Source organism: Pongo pygmaeus, chromosome 20, assembly GCF_028885625.2.
Source record: "Pongo pygmaeus isolate AG05252 chromosome 20, NHGRI_mPonPyg2-v2.0_pri, whole genome shotgun sequence".
Classification (NCBI taxonomy): Eukaryota; Metazoa; Chordata; class Mammalia; order Primates; family Hominidae; genus Pongo; species Pongo pygmaeus.
The window spans coordinates 64,896,097-64,915,000 of NC_072393.2; the positions used below are offsets into that span (position 1 = coordinate 64,896,097).

Sequence of the window (18,904 nt, forward strand, 5' to 3'; positions counted from 1 at the left end):
CTACATATTTATTTATTTATTTATTTGAGACAGAGTCTCACTCTGTCGCCCAGGCTGGAGTGCAGTGGTGTGATCTCTGCTCACTGCAAGCTCCGCCTCCTGGGTTCACACCACTCTCCTGCCTCAACCTGCCAAGTAGCTGGGACTACAGGCACCCGCCACCACGCCGTCTAATTTTTTGTATTTTTAGTAGAGACAAGGTTTCACTGTATTAGCCAGGATGGTCTCGATCTCCTGACCTCATGATCCGCCCACCTCAGCCTCCCAAAGTGCTGGGATTACAGGCATGAGCCGCCACACCCGGCCACATTTATTTTTCTTTTTTTGACACAGGCTGTTGCTCTGTCACCCAGGCTGGAGTGCAGTGGCGCAGTCATGGCTCACTGCAGCCTCACCCTGGCTCGAATAATCCTCCTGTCCTGGCCTCCTAAGTAGCTGGGACCATAGGCATGTGACATGAAGCCTGGCTAAATTTATTTTTTTAGAGACGAGGTCTCACCATGTTGCTCAGGCTGGTCTTGAACTCCTGGGCTCAAGTGATCCCCAGCCTCGGCCTCACAAAGTCCTGGGATTACAGGCATGGGCCATGGTGCATACTATTACTGCACATTTAAGCAGGATAAGAGCCAATGGGAGGGTGAGCATGGTGGCTTATGCCTGTAATCCCAGCACTTTGGGAGGCCGAGGCGGGCGGATCCCTTGAGGTTAGGAGTTCGAGACCAGCCTGGCCAACATGGTGAAACCCCATCTCTACTAAAAGCACAAAAAATTAGCCAGGTGCCATGGCATGTGCCTGTAATCCCAGCTACTCGGGAGGCTGAGGCAGGAAAATCACTTGAACCCAGAAGGTGGAGGTTGCTATGAGCTGAGACGGCGCCTTTGAACTCCAGCCTGGGCAAAAAAGTGAAAAGCGAGACTCTGTCTCAAAAAAACAGAAAGGGCCGGGTGCGGTGGCTCACGCCTGTGATCCCATCACTTTGGGAGGCCAAGGAGGGTGGATCACGAGGTCAGATCAAGACCATCCTGGTGAACACGGTGAAACCCCGTCTCTACTAAAAATACAAAATATTAGCCAGGTGTGGTGGCAGGTGCCTGTAGTCCCAGTTACTCGGGAGGCTGAGGCAGGAGAATGCCATGAACCCAGGAGGCGGAGCTTGCAGTGAGCCAAAATCATGCCACTGCACTCCAGCCTGGGCGACAGAGTGAGACTCGGTCTCAAAAAAAAAAAAAAACAAAAAAAAAAACAACAACAACAGATGGAAGTATAGCCAATAGCGAAACATACAGAATGAGTAAGGCTGGAGGCTGGAGAGGGTCAGGCGAGGAGAGGCTGTGGCAGCAGATGTGGCAGCCCCAGCAGAGCCATAGATTGATAGACCAGAAAGTGGGTTAATCAAAGGTCTGTCCATGAAACTCAGATTCTTCCTCATTTTTTTTTCCTTGCCTGGCATTAACTATCTGGCAGTGGGTTCGCAAAAATTAAAGTAGGGAAGGAGTCACGTGCTAAAAGATTAGTTGTGGGGACAAGGGAATCTGATGTATTTTGCTCTGCAGCAAGGGCTGCTTTATTCTGGCATTTCAGAACTTTTTACCTGATAGCTGGTTCTCGCCCTCTTCACCCTCGAGCAAAGCGTACTGTTAAAGCAGCCCCGCCTGTCTGTGGAGCTTCCCGTCTGCTTTCTGATAGCCTCTTCAATATGGGTGGGAGGCAAGGAGCAAAAGATAAAGCCTCTGTCATGAGAGAAGGTATCTAAGACAGCAGAAAAGACAGATATTCAGAGGAACCAAATATTCTTTGTTTTTTGAGACAGAGTCTCGTTCTGTTGCTCAGGCTGTAGTGCAGTGGCACGATCTCCGCTCACTGCAGCCTCCACCTCCCAGGTTCAAGCAATTCTCCTGCCTCAATGTCCCAAGTAGCTGGGACTACAGGCACGTGCCACCATGCCTGGCTATTTTTTGTATTTTCAGTAGAGACGGGGTTTCATCATGTTGACCAGGCTGGTCTCAAACTCCTGACCTCAAGTAATCCGCCCACCTCAGCCTCCCAAAGTGCTGGGATTACAGGTGTGAGCCACCGCACCCGGCAGAATCAAATATTTAAAGCATTTTGTTAACCTAAAAGTGAGTCAAGAAAGGGTTACAAGGCCGGGTGTGGTAGCTCATGCCTGTAATCCCAGCACTTTGGGAGGCCGAGGCGGTCAGATCGTGAGGTCAGGAGGTGGAGACCAGCCTGATCAACGTGGTGAAACTCCATCTCTACTAAAAATACAATACAAAAATTAGCTGGGCATGGTGGTGGGCGCCTGTAATCCCAGCTACTTGGGAGGCTGAGGCAGAAGAATCACTTGAAACCGGGAGGTGGAGGTTGCAGTGAGCCGAGATCATGCCATTGCACTCCAGACTGGGTGACAGAGAGAGACTCCATCTAAAAAAAAAAAAAAAAAAAAAAAAAAAAGTGGGGTGCGGTGGCTCATGTCTAATCCCAGCACTTTGGGAGGGTGAGGCAGGCGGATCACGAGGTCAGGAGATCGAGATCATCCTGGCTAACACGGTGAAACCCCGTCTCTACTAAAAATACAAAAAATTAGCTGGGCGTGGTGGCAGGCGCCTGTAGTCCCAGCTACTCAGGAGGCTGAGGCAGGAGAATGGTGTGAACCCGGGAGGTGGAGCTTGCAGTGAGCCAAGATCACACCACTGCACTCCATCCTGAGCAACAGAGTGAGACTCTGTCTCAAAAAAAAAAAAAAAAAAAAAAGGGTTACAAATAAAAAATAAGACAGACCAGGCGTGGTGGCTCACACCTGTAATCCCAACACTTTGGGAGGCCGAGGCAGGTGGATCACCTGAGGTCGGGAGTTTGAGATCAGCCTGACCATCATGGAGAAACCCCGTTTCTACTAAAAATACAAAAAATTAGCCGGGCATGGTGGCACGTGCCTGTGATCCCAGCTACTCAGAAGGCTGAGGCAGGAGAATTGCTTGAACCCAGGAGGCAGAGGTTGCGATGAGCCAAGATTGAGTGCCATTGCACTCCAGCCTGGGCAACAAGAGCAAAACTCAATCTCAAAATAAATAAATAAGTAAAAAGACAGATACTTTGATAAAATAGAACAATGAGAACAAGAACAGACTCTTTGACATTACAGGTAAGATTGTTCAATGTTATATATAAAATGTTTATTGAGAAACAGAATGCTTGTTCCCTGGTGCTGCAAAGAACTAGCACTCGAACATAAATTTAATTCTCTCAGCAAGGCCGTTTTTACTTTCTGCAGAAAGGGTGCTCATCACAGATGGAACAATGGCAAGAGCACACCTGAACAAAGGAGGGAAGCAATTTTTATTCCTTACGCAGTTTGTCCCTGCTACTGTGTCCTGTCTCCATTGGCTGGAGCCAGACTGCACAATCTAAACTAAAACTAGATTAGCTAACAGTTTAAAACTTTTCTAAATAGGTAAAAGTAATGGAAAGACAAAGGAAAAGAGGAAGTTGCTTATGCCGGATATGGAAGGAGCATAGGCTGTGAGCTGGAACGTGCCTCTGAGCACATCCAGCGCAAATAATCTTGGTTAAGGTACAAGGACATAGAACGTACTACGTGCCTGTGAGCACGTCCAGCACAAATATCTTGGTTAAGGTACAAGGACATAGAATGTACTACGTGCCTGTGAGCACATCCAGCGCAAATAATCTTGGTTAAGGTACAAGGACATAGAACGTACTACGTACCTGTGAGCATGTCCAGCACAAATATCTTGGTTAAGGTACAAGGACATAGAATTTACTACGTGCCTATGAGCATGTTTAACAGCTACATAAGATAGGGCCTAACAAAGACTTATTAGCACAAAGCAAGGAGGCTTCCAGGAAGTTAGTTTATAAAAGAAACTATTATTTTTTAACACTTATGATTTATTCTTTAACAAGAAGGGAAACTTTGAAGAGGAACTTTTACTTTCCACATTGAACAAATAAGTAAGAAAAAGAAAAAGGCAAACTTCCCCAGGGCTGAAAGGAAATTTTCAGGTCATGCCATGTATTACCAGAATTAATAAGATCCATGCATCGTGGAAAATTGAGAACACCACGATTAAAAACAGATGGCAGGCCGGGCGTGGTGGCTCATGCCTGTTATCCCAGCTTTTTGGGAGGCTGAGGCGGGCAGATCACCTGAAGTCAGGAGTTTGAGACCAGCCTGGCCAACATGGTGAAACCTCATCTCTAATAAAAATACAAAAATTAGCCAGGCATGATGGCAGGCGCCTGTAATCCCAGCTACTCAGGAGGCTGAGGCAAGAGGATCGCTTGAACCCGAGAGGTAGAGGTTGCAGTAAGCTAAGATTGTGCCACTGCACTCCAGCCTGGGCAACAAAGCAAGACTCTGTCTCAAAAAAAAAAAATGTCAGGGCCAGGCGTGGTGGCTCACACCGGTAATCCCAGCTACTCGGGAGGCTGAGGCAGGAGAATCGCTTGAACCCAGGAGGTGGAGGTTGCAGTGAGCTAAGATTGTGCCACTGCACTCCAGCGTGGCGACAAAGCGAGACTGTCTCAAAAAAAAAAAAAAAAAAAAAAAAAAAAAACAGATGGCAGGGCCGGTATGGTGGCTTACGCCTGTAATCCCAGCACTTTGGGAGACGGAAGCAGGTGGATCACTCTAGGTTAGGAATTTGAGACCAGCCTGGCCAAGATGGTGAAACCCTGTCTCTACTAAAGATACAAAAGTTAGCCAGGGGTCGTGGTGCATGCCTGTGATCTCAGCTACTCAGGAGGCTGAGGTAGGAGAATTGCTTGAACCCGGGAGGCAGAGGTTGCAGTAAGTCGAGATCATGCCACTGCACTCCAGCCTGGGCGACAGAATGAGACTCTTTCTCAAAACAAAGAGCAGATGGCATGGCAGAACCTTCTCTAGAGAAAATAGTTTTCAATCTAAGAAAGAAATAGCTTTAATCTAGGAAAGGAATAGGGTAAGAAAAGGAATGTTTATTCACCCATAACTTAAAAAAAATGTAATTGAAGGCTTCAAGGTAAATTGTGCTCAAACTATACAAATTCTTCTAGATGGTTATAGTTCCTATGTGAAGGTAACTTTAGAAGGTAGTGTTCACTTGACACTGATGCTAGTAATTCTTGCTGGAGGGTGCAAAAAGCTCATGAAATTTGAATAAAGGAGGAGGAGATGCAGTCAGATTGTGTTGATTGACCCTTCAGGGAATGGCATTTGCATAGCTGTGACATGAACCCTAGGTATTGGCTTTTTTTTTTTTTTTTTTTTTTGAGAAGGAGCCTCACTGTGTCGCCCAGGCTGGAGTGCAGTGGCACGATCTTGGCTCACTGTAACCTCGACCTCCCAGGTTCAAGCGATTCTCCTGCCTCAGCCTCCTGAGTAGCTGGGTTACAGGCGCGCGCCACCACGTCCGGCTAATTTTTGTATTTTTAGTAGACACGGGGTTTCACCATGTTGGTCAGGCTGGTCTCCAACTCCTCACCTCATGATCCGCCCACCTCGGCATTCCAAAGTGCTGGGATTACAGGTGTGAGCCATCGCACCCGGCCTGTATTGGCTTTTAATTTTTAGGAAGTAACACATGGCTGTGACCTGACAACTTCATAGTGGCAGGGCACTGTTGTCATTATTCCTGTAACTGACAACGTCAGCCCCACCTGCAGATGTGGGAGAGTAGATGGGGAAAGTAGTAGTGAAGAGTAGAGGTTTCCCTTACCATCCTTTTAGGAAGTAGGCTTTTAAGCAGGATATGTAAGTTTACTTAGGAGATGAAAATTAAAGCTTGAAATGTAATATGAGAGGAATTGGCAGCGGATGTGAGTCAGATCCTCACCTGTCAGAGCAGGAAGTTAGTAAAGACTAAAGATGATTGGCTGGATGTGGTGGCTTATGCCTGTAATCCCAGCACTTTGGGAGGCTGAGGCCGGTGGATCACCTGAGGTCAGGAGTTTGAGACCAGCCTGGCCAACATGGTGAAACTCTGTCTCTACTAAAAATACAAAGATTAGCCCAGCATGGTGGTGGGCACCTGTAATCCCAGCTACTCAGGAGGCTGAGGCAGGAGAATCGTTTGAACCCGGGAGGCAGAGGTTGCAGTGAGCCGAGATTGCACCACTGTGCTCCAGCCTGGGCAACAGAGTGAGACTCCGTCTCCAAAAAAAAAAAAAAGACTAAAGATGATCAAAGATTAGAGTTACAGAGGTGTCCTCGAGAAGAACTGGAACAGCGATGGTTAAAAGTGGCTGGAGGTGGGTGCGGTGGATGTGGTGGTGCACACCTGTAATCCCAGTGCTTTGGGAGGCTGAGTCAGGTGGATCACTTGAGCCTAAGAGTTGGAGACCAGCCTGGGCAACATGGCGGGACCTAGTCTTTACAAAAAATACAAAAATTAGTCAGGCATAGTAGCACATGCCTGAAGTCCCACCTACTCAGGAAGCTGAGTTGGGAGGATTCTTTGAGCCCAGGAGGTTGAGGCTGCAGTTAGCTGTGATTATGTCACTGCACTCCAGCCTGTGTGACAGTGTGAGACCCTATCTCAAAAAAAAAAAAAAGTGATGTCGGGAGGCTGAGAGGATGAGTGACTGAGGCAGGAGATGAGTACTTTCCCTTTTAAGCCCATAGCATTTAATTCCCTGGTGGTTCACTTCTTATTTGGATAACTAACAAATTATTTCAAATGTGTGCCTATAAGTGAGAGAAGCAATGGTACATGAGGTCAGCATTTGATTTGTGGGATTATGAACAATTGTCCTACTCTGCTTTTGATTCAGTGTCGCTGTATTAGTGATCTGACAATTTAAAAAATCAAGCAAGACCAGGCTGGGTGCAGTGGCTCATGCCTGTAATCCCAGCACTTTGGGAGGCCGAGGCGGGCGGATCACTTGAGGTCAGGAGTTCAAGACCAGCCTGGCCAACATGGTGAAATCCTGTCTCTACTGAAAATGCAAAAATTATCCGGGCGTGGTGGTGGGTGCCTGTAATCCCAGCTACTCGGGAGGCTGAGCAGGAGAATCGCTTGAACCCGGGAGGTGGATGTTGCAATGAGCCGAGATTGCCCCACTGCACTCTAGCCTGGGCAACAGAGTGAGACTCCTTGACAGAAAAAAAAAGCTTAAAGAAAAGATGTCAGACTTGTCTGTTTGGCCAGTTTGAGTTTATTTCAGCAGGCAGGGCAGGAAGGTTCCTTGGCTTCCTGGAATCCCCTGGAGTTGGATGGGTGTGGTGGCTTACACCTATAATCCTAACAGACCAAGGTCCAGGTGGAAGGATCAACTGAGGCCATGAGTTTGAGATTAGACTGGGCAACATGGCAGGACTCTGTCTCTGCAAGAAATAAAAAACCAGGTGTGGTGGCACCCGCCTGTTGTCCCAGCTACTCAGGAGGCTGAAGTGGGAGGATCACTTGAGCCTGAGAAGTTGAGGCTGCAGTGAGCTGAGATTGCACCACTGCATTCCAGCCTGGGCAACAGAGTGAGACCCTGTCTCTTTAAAAAGAAAAATAAAAATAATCCCTTGGATTTAAAGGAAGTGGGTTAGTCCTTGAAGATTTGATTTTCCAGAATTCTTATCAAGAAGAAGTCGAGACGGGAGGATCATGAGGTCAGGAGTTCAAGACCAGCCTGGCCAACATGGTGAAACCCCGTCTCTACTAAAAATAAAAAAATTAGCTGGGCATGGTGGTGCATGCCTGTAAATCCAGCTACTCAGGAGGCAGAGGAATGAGAATTGCTTGAACTAGGACCTGGGAGGCGGAGGTTGCAGTGAGCTGAGATCGTGCCACTGCACTCCAGCCTGGGCTACAGAGTGAGTCTCCTTCTCGAAAAAAAAAAAGAAAAGAAAAAGAAAAAAAGGCCGGGTGCGGTGGCTCATGCCTGTAATCCCAGCGCTTTGGGAGGCCGAGTCAGGCGGATCACGAGGTCAGGAAATCGAGACCATCCTGGCTAACATGGTGAAACCCCGTCTCTACTAAAAATACAAAAAATTAGCCTGGCGTGGTGGCGGGCACCTGTAGACCCAGCTACTCAGGAGGCTGAGGCAGGAGAATGGCGTGAACCCGGGAGGCAGAGCTTGCAGTGAGCCAAGATCGCGCCACTGCACTCCAGCCTGGGTGACAGAGCGAGACGCTGTCTCAAAAAAAAAAAAAGAAAAGAAAAGAAAAAAAATGAAGAAGAAGAGGAAGTCAGTGTGTCCCAGGGAGTGCAGACCTGAGAAGGTGATGATATCCTGGGACTGGGTGGAATCCCTTCTGAAGGGGCAAGACAGGTATGTGAATCTGCATTACGGCCAAGTACTGAATGTACTTCCCCATGGTCACCCTGGCAATTACCTGTTACCTTTTCTTAAAACCTTTTGCAATAACATAGCCCTCATGATTCACAGGACAACCTGAGGTTTAGATGCAAATTGCCTTGTCTGTTGTCACCTGAACAGAACACGTAGGCTCTGCTTCCTGGCCAGATGGTGGGTCCCTCTGCTACGACCAACGCCTCTGTGTAGCTTTCCAGATGGCCAGTGTTCTTTTTCCTAGGAAGAACCCCACAACAGATCCAGCAAGTTGGTCAAAGCATTCAGCAATTCTCCCTGACCAAGCCTCCAGTCGTAGAGAAGCTTTTCTTCAGCAAGTCTTGAAATGGCTCAGTACTAGAGTCAGTTGCAGAACATGTATGCAGTGCCCCCGTGTCCTTTCCAAAATGGGGGCTCTGTATGTGATGGGAGCGGGGATTTGGTGGTTATGTTTTTCTCTGAGACTGAGCCCAGTGGGAATCACGCAGGAAGAGAAATATGTGTGCAAGGCATGGAGGACAGCAACTACTATGTATGGAGTGAATACACCTGGCCATGCTCTCTCTGCTAGGATCAAAGAAGGGAAACCCCAGGCCGGGCACGGTGGCTCACGCCTGTAATCCCAGCACTTTGGGAGGCCAAGGCGGGCAGATCACCTGAGGTCAGGAGTTCGAGACCAGCCTGACCAACATGGAGAAACCCCATCTCTACTAAAAATACAAAATTAGCCGGGCGTGGTGGCTCATGCCTGTAATCCCAGCTACTCGGGAGGCTGAGGCAGGAGAATTGCTTGAACCCAGGAGGCGGAGGTTGCAGTGAGCCGAGATCGCAGCATTGTACTCCAGCCTGGGCAACAAGAGCGAAACTCTTGTCTCAAAAAAAAAGGAAGAAAGAAACCAAAAAAGTAGAAAATCATATTATTGTATACTTTAATAGCACAACAAAATTACAAATTAATAATTGTGGATATTTTAGAATATATATGAAACAGCTATTTGGTCAAAGAGGAAATAAAAATACTAAATCTGTTTAAGTAAAAATAAGTACTCTGTATCAAATGATCAACATGAATACAAAATACCAAAGCCTGCGTAAACCCCAGGCTGGGCACGGTGGCTCACGCCTGTAATCCCAGCACTTTGGGAGGCCAAGGTGGGCGGATCACCAGGTGAGGAGATAGAGACCAGCCTGGCCAACAGGCCAAAACCCTGTCTCTACTAAAAATACAAAAAGTTAGCTGGGTGTGGTGCCGGGTGTCTGTAATCCCAGCTATTTGGGAGGATGAGGCAGGAGAATCACTTGAACCCGGGAGGCGGAGATTGCAGTGGGCCGAGATTGTGCCACTGCACTCTAGCCTGGGCGACAGAGTGAGACTCTGTCTCAAAAAAAAAAAAAAAAAAAAAAATCCTATTCTGTAGACAAGTGTGTCTCAAGTTTTTTGTCTCAAGACCCCTTCACACTCTTAAAAGTCACTGAAGACCCTAAACAGTTTTTGTTTTGTTTTGTTTTCCCCCGAGACAGAGTCTTGCTCTGCCACCAGGCTGTAGTGCAGTGGCGTGATCTCGGTTCACTGCAACCTCTGCCTCCCAGGTTCAAGTGATTCTCCTGCCTCAGCCTCCCTAGTAGCTGGGATTACAGGCGCATGTCCCCACACCCGGCTAATTTTTGTATTTTTAGTAGAGACGGGGTTTCCCCATGTTGGCCAGGATGGTCTTGAACTCTTGATCTCATGGTCTGCCCACCTCGGCCTCCCGAAGTGCTGGGATTACAAGCATGAGCCACCGTGCCCGGCTCCTAAACAGTTTTTGTTTATGTAGGTCCTATCAATATTTGGTGTATTAGGAATTAAAACTGAAAAAAAAATATTTTATTAATATGATTTTTCAAAATAGATCCATTCTATGTTAATATATAGGTTGAGCTGTGTCTCTTCCCAAAATTGATATGTTGAAGTTCTAACCCATAGTACCTCAGACCTTATTTGGAGACAGTGTCTTTAAAGAGCTGAAATGAGGTCATTAGAGTGAGCCCTGGTCCATTATGACTGTTGTCCTTATAAAAACAGAAATTTGGAGACAGACAACTTGTCACGCACACAGGGAAAATGACATTTGAAGACAAAGTCAGACATCTACAAGCCAAGGAATGCCAGAGATTGCCAGCAAACCACCAGAAACTAAGGAAAGGGATGGAACATATACTTTCTTGTAGCCCTCAGAAGGAACCAACTATGCCAACACTTTGATCTCAGACTTCTGGCTTCCACAACTGTAACAATAAATTTATGTCGTTTAAGCCACGCCATTGTGGTATGTTGTTACCAGAGCCCTCATGACTAATACAACATACTTTTTAAAAAGCACCTACTTTATGAAAAACAGCATTTTCCAAAACAGAAATAGGGAGAAGAGTGGCATCGTATTATATTTTTTCAAATCTCCTTAATGTCTGGCTTCACTGTTCACTGAAGGCAGTTGAGTTCCCATAGCTGCATGTTTCCATTGCATCTGTTACAATATGACTCATCCAGCAACCTCTGGAAAACTCTATTGTATATTCCTATGAAAATGAGAGTGAAAGGAGAGAGGAATAGCACTGAGTAGTCCAGGAGAATGGAAAAACCCAGACGACAACTAAAACAAGCAGTAGGCAAAGAAACCACAGAATGACAAAACCCCAAACAAGGGAGAGAAGCAGCCAAAACCCTGGTCAGGGTGACATGTCCATGACTCTTCCAGGCAAACCCAAATAAGGGAGAAAGGGGGTAGTAACTGGGGTGGGGTGGGGGGAGGGCAGTGCCTGAAATCCCCTCCTTTTCCAGATACCGAATGACTATTCCACCCATAATTAAACACCCATAAAATGAGAAATGCAAACAATGTTGGGTGTGACTCAGGAGCCAGGAGCCCCCCAACACTTGTCTCCCGTGTTTCCTTTCACTTTGCAATGAAAGCTTCTTGCCTTTCTGCTTATTCTGACTTATCCCTGAATCCTTTCCTGCGATGGCTTCAAGAACCTGGACACCAACTGGCACTGGCATCCGGTGACCCTCCTGAGCCCTCTGGCAACAAAAGAAAAAGCCAACATGTCACTATTATTATGAATTTAGTTTTAAACCCACTGATCCCTTGAAAGGATCTCAGGAACGCCCAGGGCTCCCTGACCCACACTTTAAGAACTACTGCAATAGACAAACTCCTACCTTATAATCAAGGAGATAAACAAGAACTAGAAAATAAAAAAAAAAAAATAGCCTGGGTACCGTTTTTGTAATTCCAGCACTTTGGGAGGCCAAGGCGGGTGGATTGCTTGAAATCAGGAGCTCAAGACCATCCTAGGCAACTTCACAAAACCCTGTCTCTACAAAAAATACAAAAATTAGCCAGGTATGGTAGCATGAGGCTGAGGTGGGAGAATCCCTTGAGCCCAAGAGGTTGAAGCTGCAGTGAGCTGTGATCACACCACTGCTCTCCAGACTGGGCAACAGATGAGACCCTGTCTCAAAAAAAAAAAGAAAAAAAAAAAAAAAAAAGAAAAAAGAGGAGGAAAGAGGAAATAATAGGACATCAAAATCACAGATTCCACGCCATTAGAACTAGGAGGAAAGCTGAGCCCAGTGACTGGCTCCAAAATGAACACACAGGGCCGGGTGCAGTGGTGCATTCCTGTAATCCCAGCACTTTCAGAGGCTGAGGCAGACAAGATTGCTTTGAGCTCTGGAGTTCGAGACCAGCCTGGGCAACATGGCAAAATCCAGTCTCTACAAAAATTGGCCCAGTGTGGTGGCTTTCACCTGTGCTCTCAGCTACTCGGGAGGCTAAGGCTGGAGGATCACTTGAGCCTGGGAAGTGGAGGTTACAATGAGCCAAGATTGCAGCACTGCATTCCAGCCTGGACAACAGAGACCCTGTCTCAAAAAACAAATAAACAACAAAAAAAGAACACACAGGCTTCCCCTAAAGAGAATAGATCCTTGCACACCTGCCCCTACCTCTCCAACACTGGTGGCCACTGTGCAGGGGAAGGCAATAGATCCTCCTAGTACCTTCTCTGCCACAGAGAAGGGGATGCTGCCTGGGAGCTTTTTGGAACTCCCAATAGAAGACAGATTTAGTCTCCTGGAAGGCTGCCTGATCCAGTTCCCACAGCAGCTGCCACTTGCTCAGGTGAGTGAAGACATCTGTCAAAAGTCAGAATTTTATTTTTATTTTATTTTTGAGATGGAGTCTCACTCTGTCGCCCAGGCTGGAGTGCAGTGGCGCAATCTCAGCTCACTGCAACCTCTGCCTCCCAGTTTCAAGCGATTCTCCTGCCTCAGCCTCCTGAGTATCTGGGATTACAGGCGCCCGCCACCACACCTGCCTAATTTTTGTATTTGTATTAGAGACAAGGTTTCATGATGTTGGCCAGGCTGGTCTCAAACTCCTGACTTCAGGTGATCTATCCACCTTAGCCTCCCAAAGTGCTGGGATTACAGGCGTGAGCCACCACACCCAGCCAAAAGACAGAATTTTAACAAATTTGGTTAAAGATCAAATTGGCTTTTATTTGTGATTCATGAATCTGGGCAGCCTCCACTCTGCAAAACAGAATGAGGGCTCCCACGGGGCAAATAGTAGAATAGTGGTTTTTGTAAGGTGGGAACAAGGAAACAGAACAATAGAGAAAAGGCTAATTAGTTAACACTACGTTACTTTTCTTGTAGAGATTAAAGCAGAGGGGACTTCCTTATTATGCTGCTCAGGTAGACTGGAAATCTGGTTTGTTTAGGTATCTATCTGCTTAAAGTATCAGTCTGATTATGTGGCATTTAGCCTAAGTGACTCTGTCTTGGTTTGGTCTGGTCTCATGAGGCCTAGAGCAGGAGCTCAGTCCAAAACCATGTCCTCTCATAATTTTGTGTAACTTGCCTAACCCCTGCTCCTTCTCAGGAACGAGGCCCAGGAAAGAGCAGAGAGGGTACAGGGCCAGAAGGATCTGAGAGAGTGTGGCCAGCTTGAGCCCCTCGGGAGTCAGCTGCTCCGTCCCCACTGGTGACGTCTTCACCCCTTCAACACGGCATGAAGGGCCATGTCATGCTTGATCTTCAGTCCCTCAGACTACACCATCAGCTCCATGGGGGTGAGCAAATAACAAGTAACTACACTCTTCCCTGCTGTGTGTCTGGCTCTTGGTAAAAATTTTAAAAAATTAAAAATTGTTGCGGTTTGAATGCAACATTTTTGAATGGAAATCTGCTTTCCCGTTTTTCTTTTTTAATAACTTTTTATTTTTTTTGAGACGAAGTCTTGCTCTGTCACCCAGGCTGGAGTGCAGTGGCCTGACCTCGGCTCACAACAACCTATGCCTCCCAGGTTCAAGTGATTCTCCTGCCTCAGCCTCCCGAGAAGCTGGGACTACAGGTGCCCGCCACCACGCCAGGCTAATTTTTGTATTTTTAGTAGAGACGGGGTTTCACCATATTGGCCAGGTTGGTCTCGAACTCCTGACATTGTGATCCACCCGCCTCGGCCTCCCAAAGTGCTGGGATTATAGGCGTTCGGCACCGCGCCCCACCTTTAATAAACATTTTAATGGACTAAAACAGACCCACAGAAAAGACACATCACAAAGTGAACACCCACAGGGAGAAGCAATAGGACTGTCAGAGGCATTCGACCCAGAGCGACTCCATTTTGAGTGAGGGCTAGGAAAATGAGGCTGGGCTGCATTCCCAGAAAAGTAGGTATTCCTAACCTCTAGATGTTTACGGTTAAGGGAACAAATTAATAATGGGTACTAAAACAGACCCAGACTTGGGAGTGTCCAGATATCCCGGTATCTAGAGAACAAAGGCATTCCTAATTTTGCTTTAAAAATAATATCGATTCTTGAAAAATACAGTAAGAAAATTAATCCTTTTTCACAAACTCTTGTAGCAGAGTACATCTCCCCAAAATCTATTTTTAGCCTAAATATATACAAGCATTGTACCTAGGGTGCATACGTTCCTCTTACTTTCACGAACGTCCTACTGTCTATGGGGTACAACTTTACTTTCTTAACAAACTTGCTTTTACTTTGCACTGCGGACTCGCCCTGAATTTTTTCTTGCGCGAGATCCAAGAACCCTCCCTTAGGGTCTGAATCGGACCCCTTTCCTGTAACACGACCACCGCTCCGAGCCTCCCCGCTTCCAGTCGCTATGCCCAAAGTCTTTTATATGAACAAACCCCTAACTCGTCCTGTGACTTTGATGCGTGTGCGTTTTAGGCACCGGGGAGCAGAGGGTAAAGCGGAGCAGCCCCGGGCCTCCTCCCGCGCAAGTTCCCGGGAAGAGCAGGTCCGGCCCGCGCAGACGTGCACGGCCCCCAGCCATTAGGAGGAGCGGACGGTCTCTACCCCCACAATCAGCCACCTCTCGGGGTCCGCCTGCGCCCCCTGCCCACGAGTGAGGCCTCCGGTTGCCCGCACCCTAAGGGACATCGCAGCCCGGAGCAACACCGCCCCCACCAGCCTTAGCTGAGCGCTCCCATTGGCCAGAGGCCAGCGGGTGGAGGCTCCCATTGGCCATCGGCCATAATGCTTCCATTGGTCGAAGGCCAGGCCAGCGGAGACTCCCATTGGCCGAGAACTGTGGTTCGCCGCACGGCCTACTGGGAGTTGTAGTCGCCGTGTCGCCGGTGCGGCCGCCATTGTCCGGCGTTCGGCGAGTCGGGTGGTCCCTTTGGCTGGAGTGCCTCTGTGGTCTGGGGATCACCTCAGGCGCTGTCCTTCACTGGGCGATCCAGCATGGACCCCGAGGACGAGGGGGCAGCGGGAGTGATGTCTGTGGGGCCGCCGGCGGCCCGGCTTCAGGTAACAATAACAACAATAACGACGGCCGCGGGCTCGGGGCAAGCGTCTCCCGCGGAGACTGACCCTTTCACCTCGCGGCGCGATGAGAGCGGCACCGCTGTTAAGGCCCTTGACACGTGGGGAAACTCAGGCGCAGGTCGGGGCGTGGTGACCGGCCTGGCCGGTCAGAGAGGGGGCCGGGGTTCCAACCGGGCGCCTGGCCTCCGAATGCGCATGCTCCACGCGGCCCTGTCCTCCCCAGGGCTGGGGTCGGTCATTCCCGAGAGAATCGAGCGGGCCCATCTCCTGCGTTCGGCTCCGCCCCGCCGACACCCTTGTCCATTCCAGGAAGGTCTGTCCTCGTGTTGACTGATAACAGTAATTGTAGCGTTGGCCGGGTGCCCAGGTGGCAAGAAACATCGAATAGAGATGTTTTAACGCGTGAAGTCAGCGGACACCCACCGGGACCCCAGGACCGCGGAGCCCCTGCCCTGGGGCTTGGGCACAACCTCTTGGGGGCAATGATGCGTCACCACGCACTGAGTGTGATGAGAGTGACTACCAGGGTCGTCCCCTGCGAGACTGTGGGAGAACTGCAGTGCAGGGCGGTCAGTGTTTGCAGGGCCATCTGGCCATCAGAGTTCCACTTTCTAGACAAAGTGGCTGCTGCCTGTATTCTCCATACAGCTGCCTCGCGTGGCAGGAAACAGCAATGATTATACTTCCTCAAGCTCTGCAACTTTGAAATTATATACTTTTTTTTTTTTGGTCGTTGGTTTGTTCATGGGGATTTGCATTATTTCAGCTTTGGTACAGAAAGTGAGACTTGATAATCTTAGGTTGCAGGTTTTCAGATGTGTGTTACTCCAAATTTGCATGAAATGCTACCACGTTTTATTTTGTTCTTGCTGTGGATGGGGGACACGGAATGAGCTGTAAGAAAGGCTTGAGAGAAAGTGTATTAGTTACCTGTTGCTTTGTAACTCAAAACTTCGTGACCTGGAACAACAATAAATATCTCACAAGTTCTGACAGTTAGGAGTAATGGAATGTCCTAGCTGGTGGTTCTGGTTCAGGCCCATGAAGTTACAGTGAAGATGTCAGCATAGCTGTTGTCACCTGAGACCTAACTGAGGCTGGAGGATCCACCTCCAGGATGGCTCACTCACATGTCTGTTGATAGGAGACCTCAGTTGTTCTCCATGTAGGCCTCTCTTTGAAACTGCTGGGGATCCTTACAACATGGCATCTGGCTTCCCACAGAACAAGTGATCCAGGAGAGGGCAAGGTAGAAACTGTAACACCTTCCATGACCTGGATTCAGAATTCACACTCTTGTCACTTCCACAGTGTCTTACTGGTTACAAAGTCAACCTTGTTCAGTGTTGGAGGGGACCACACCAGGGCTGGAGGTCATTGGCAGAGGTGGTGGGGGAGCATCTTGGAGACTGTCCATCACAGGAAACAAGGACCAGAATGGAGAGCTTCAAGGTCCAGTGTTTTATCTGGTTATCTGTGTCTGCTGTAACAATTCACTACAAATTTTGTGGCTTAAAACAACATTTGTTCTTAGGTTCCAGAGGTCAGAAGTCTGAAATCGGTTTTCTGGTCTGGAATCAAGGTATGATTCCAGACCAGATTCCAGGTATGATTACCCTCCCTACCAAGGTTCTGGGGTAGAATGTTTCCTCGTCTTTTCCAGCTGTGAGAGCTACAGACCTTCTATTCCTTGCCTCATGGCCCTTTGCCCATCTTCAAAGCCAGCATTGTAGCATGTTGCTTCAGTGATCATATTGCCTTATGTCTTCTACAGTCATAGCTCCCTCTGTCTACCTCTTATAAAGACACTTGTGATTGCATTTAGGGCCCACCTGGATAATCCAGGATAATTTTTCTGTTTGAAAATCCTAATCACATCTGCACAGTTCCTTTTACCGTATATAGTAATATTCACAGGTTCTAGGAACTAGGACCTGGATATCCTTGGAGGCCATTATATAGCTCAGTCTACCATAGCCAGGCTGAGAGGAGCCATCCAGTATTCAGTGATGAGAAGGAGCCATTCATGTGTTTTAAGCAGGACTGGCATAGGGTTGAAAAAACCCACTCATGCATTAGGGGCTGGTGGGAAGGGAGATACTGACAGCTCAACTAAGGCAGAGGGAAAAAGAGAGGAGTGGTTAGGGCCCAGTGACCAGGTGTTAGCTGATGCTGGGGTGGCCTGGTCAGCAGAAGAATATGTAAAGGAGAAACATCAGAGCACAGCCCCAACCCTTCAGGCTCCAGAAGTGCAAGACAAGAGAGAAGGCTGCAGGGATCTAATGTAGGGCAGAAAGAACATCATGAGACAACAAGGAGTGGGCTTCTGCTAGAATTCCAAGAAGGAAGCCAAGAGGAGGCATGAAGGACTTGTACGATGCCACTGAGAATTCTCATGGCTTGGACAGACTAGTACTCAGTGGACCTGGTGTCTAGGCTGTCACCAGTGATTCTTGCAGAATGGGTGATGATGGGAGGTGGGGGCAGGAGGCACGGGAAGCACAAATCAAAATTGGTGGGCATTCTGAGTGGAGGAAACCAAAGACACAGAGACAGGAGAAGAGACCTCAGTTCCCAACCAAAGGCATCTTTCTGTATGTTTCCTATTAGAGCCACCTGCTACCTGTACTAAAATTTCTTTCGTATTTTTTACTCTACTCGTGTTTTTCTTAAAAGGAAATGTCCTTTTATAATTGAAGTATTTGCGGCCTGGTGCAGTGGCTCATGCCTGTAATCCCAGCACTTTGAGAGGCCACAGCAGATGGATCACTTCAGGTTAGGAGTTCAAGACCAGCCTGGCCAACATGGTGCAACCCCATCTCTACTAAAAGTACAAAAATTAGCTGGGTTTGGTGGCACATGCCTGTAATCCCAGTTATTTGGGAAGCTGAGGTGGGAGAATCACATGAACCAGGGAGGTGGAGGTCGCAGTGAACCGAGATTGCACCACTGCACTGCAGCCTGGTCAACAGAGTGAGGCCCTGTCTCAAAATAAAAAATAAAAAAATTGAAGTATTTGGTATGTGTGGTTTTGTTTTGTTTCGTTTTTTAACCTAGCAGCAACACTGATGGTGTATAGTTTTGATTTTTCATTTCCCTGATGACTAATGATGTTGAACATCTTTTCATGTACTTATTTGCCATTTGTGTATCTTCTTTTATATATTCTTCAAAGAAATAACTATACAGATTCCTTGCCTATTTTAACCGGGTTGTCTTTTTATTACTGAGTTGTATGTGTTCATTACATAGTCTAGATACGAGTCTCTTATCAGATATGTGATTCCCAATTATCTCCCATTTTGTGAGTTGTCTTTTCACTTTCTTGCTAATGTCCTTTGAACTACAAAAGTTTTGGTTTTGATGAAGTCCAATTGATTACATTTAGTTGCTTATGCTTTTGGTTTCATATCTAAGAATCCCTTGCCAAATCCAAGGTTACAAAGATTTATCTCTCTGTTTTCCTCTAAGAGTTTTATAGTTTTAGCTCTTACTTTTTATTTTATTTTATTTATTTATTTTTTGAGACGGCGTCTCACTGTGTCGCCCAGGCTGGAGTGTAATGGCACGATCTCGGCTCACTGCAACCTCTGCCTCCTGAATTCAAGCAATTCTCCTGCCTCAGCCTCCCGAGTAGCTGGGACTACAGGAGCACGCTGCCATGCCTGGCTAATTTTTCATATTTTAGTAGACACGGGGTTTCACCATGTTGCCCAGGCTAGTCGCGAACTCCTGAGCTCAGGCAATCCGCCTGCCTCAAC

The 18,904-nt window shown here is 47.6% G+C and overlaps 2 protein-coding genes across 9 annotated transcripts in view; both read left to right on the forward strand.

The window, feature by feature from the left end:
• Positions 1-13,388, forward strand: part of ZNF544 (zinc finger protein 544) — a 49,212-nt gene extending 35,824 nt beyond the window's left edge. For 2 of the 6 annotated variants that reach the window (XM_063658602.1, XM_063658600.1), the window contains exon 8: positions 10,354-12,426. In XM_063658602.1, coding sequence (XP_063514672.1) covers positions 10,354-10,396 — 43 coding nt within the window. In that variant the 3' untranslated portion in view covers positions 10,397-12,426. Of the gene's footprint in view, positions 1-8,532; positions 9,013-10,353; positions 12,427-13,219 lie in introns of those variants that run through there. The other 4 variants (XR_010125032.1, XM_063658594.1, XM_063658595.1 and 1 more) reach the window with 4 other exon arrangements.
• A 1,459-nt stretch (positions 13,389-14,847) lies between these two features.
• ZNF8 (zinc finger protein 8) overlaps positions 14,848-18,904 on the forward strand; it is a 37,134-nt gene continuing 33,077 nt past the window's right edge. For 2 of the 3 annotated variants that reach the window (XR_010125035.1, XR_010125034.1), the window contains exon 1: positions 14,848-15,125. Coding sequence is in view for 1 of the 3 variants with exons in the window: in XM_063658611.1 (XP_063514681.1) it covers positions 15,060-15,125 (66 nt within the window). In the remaining 2 variants the exon portion in view is untranslated. The remainder of the gene's footprint in view (positions 15,126-18,904) is intronic. The other variant, XM_063658611.1, reaches the window with a different exon arrangement.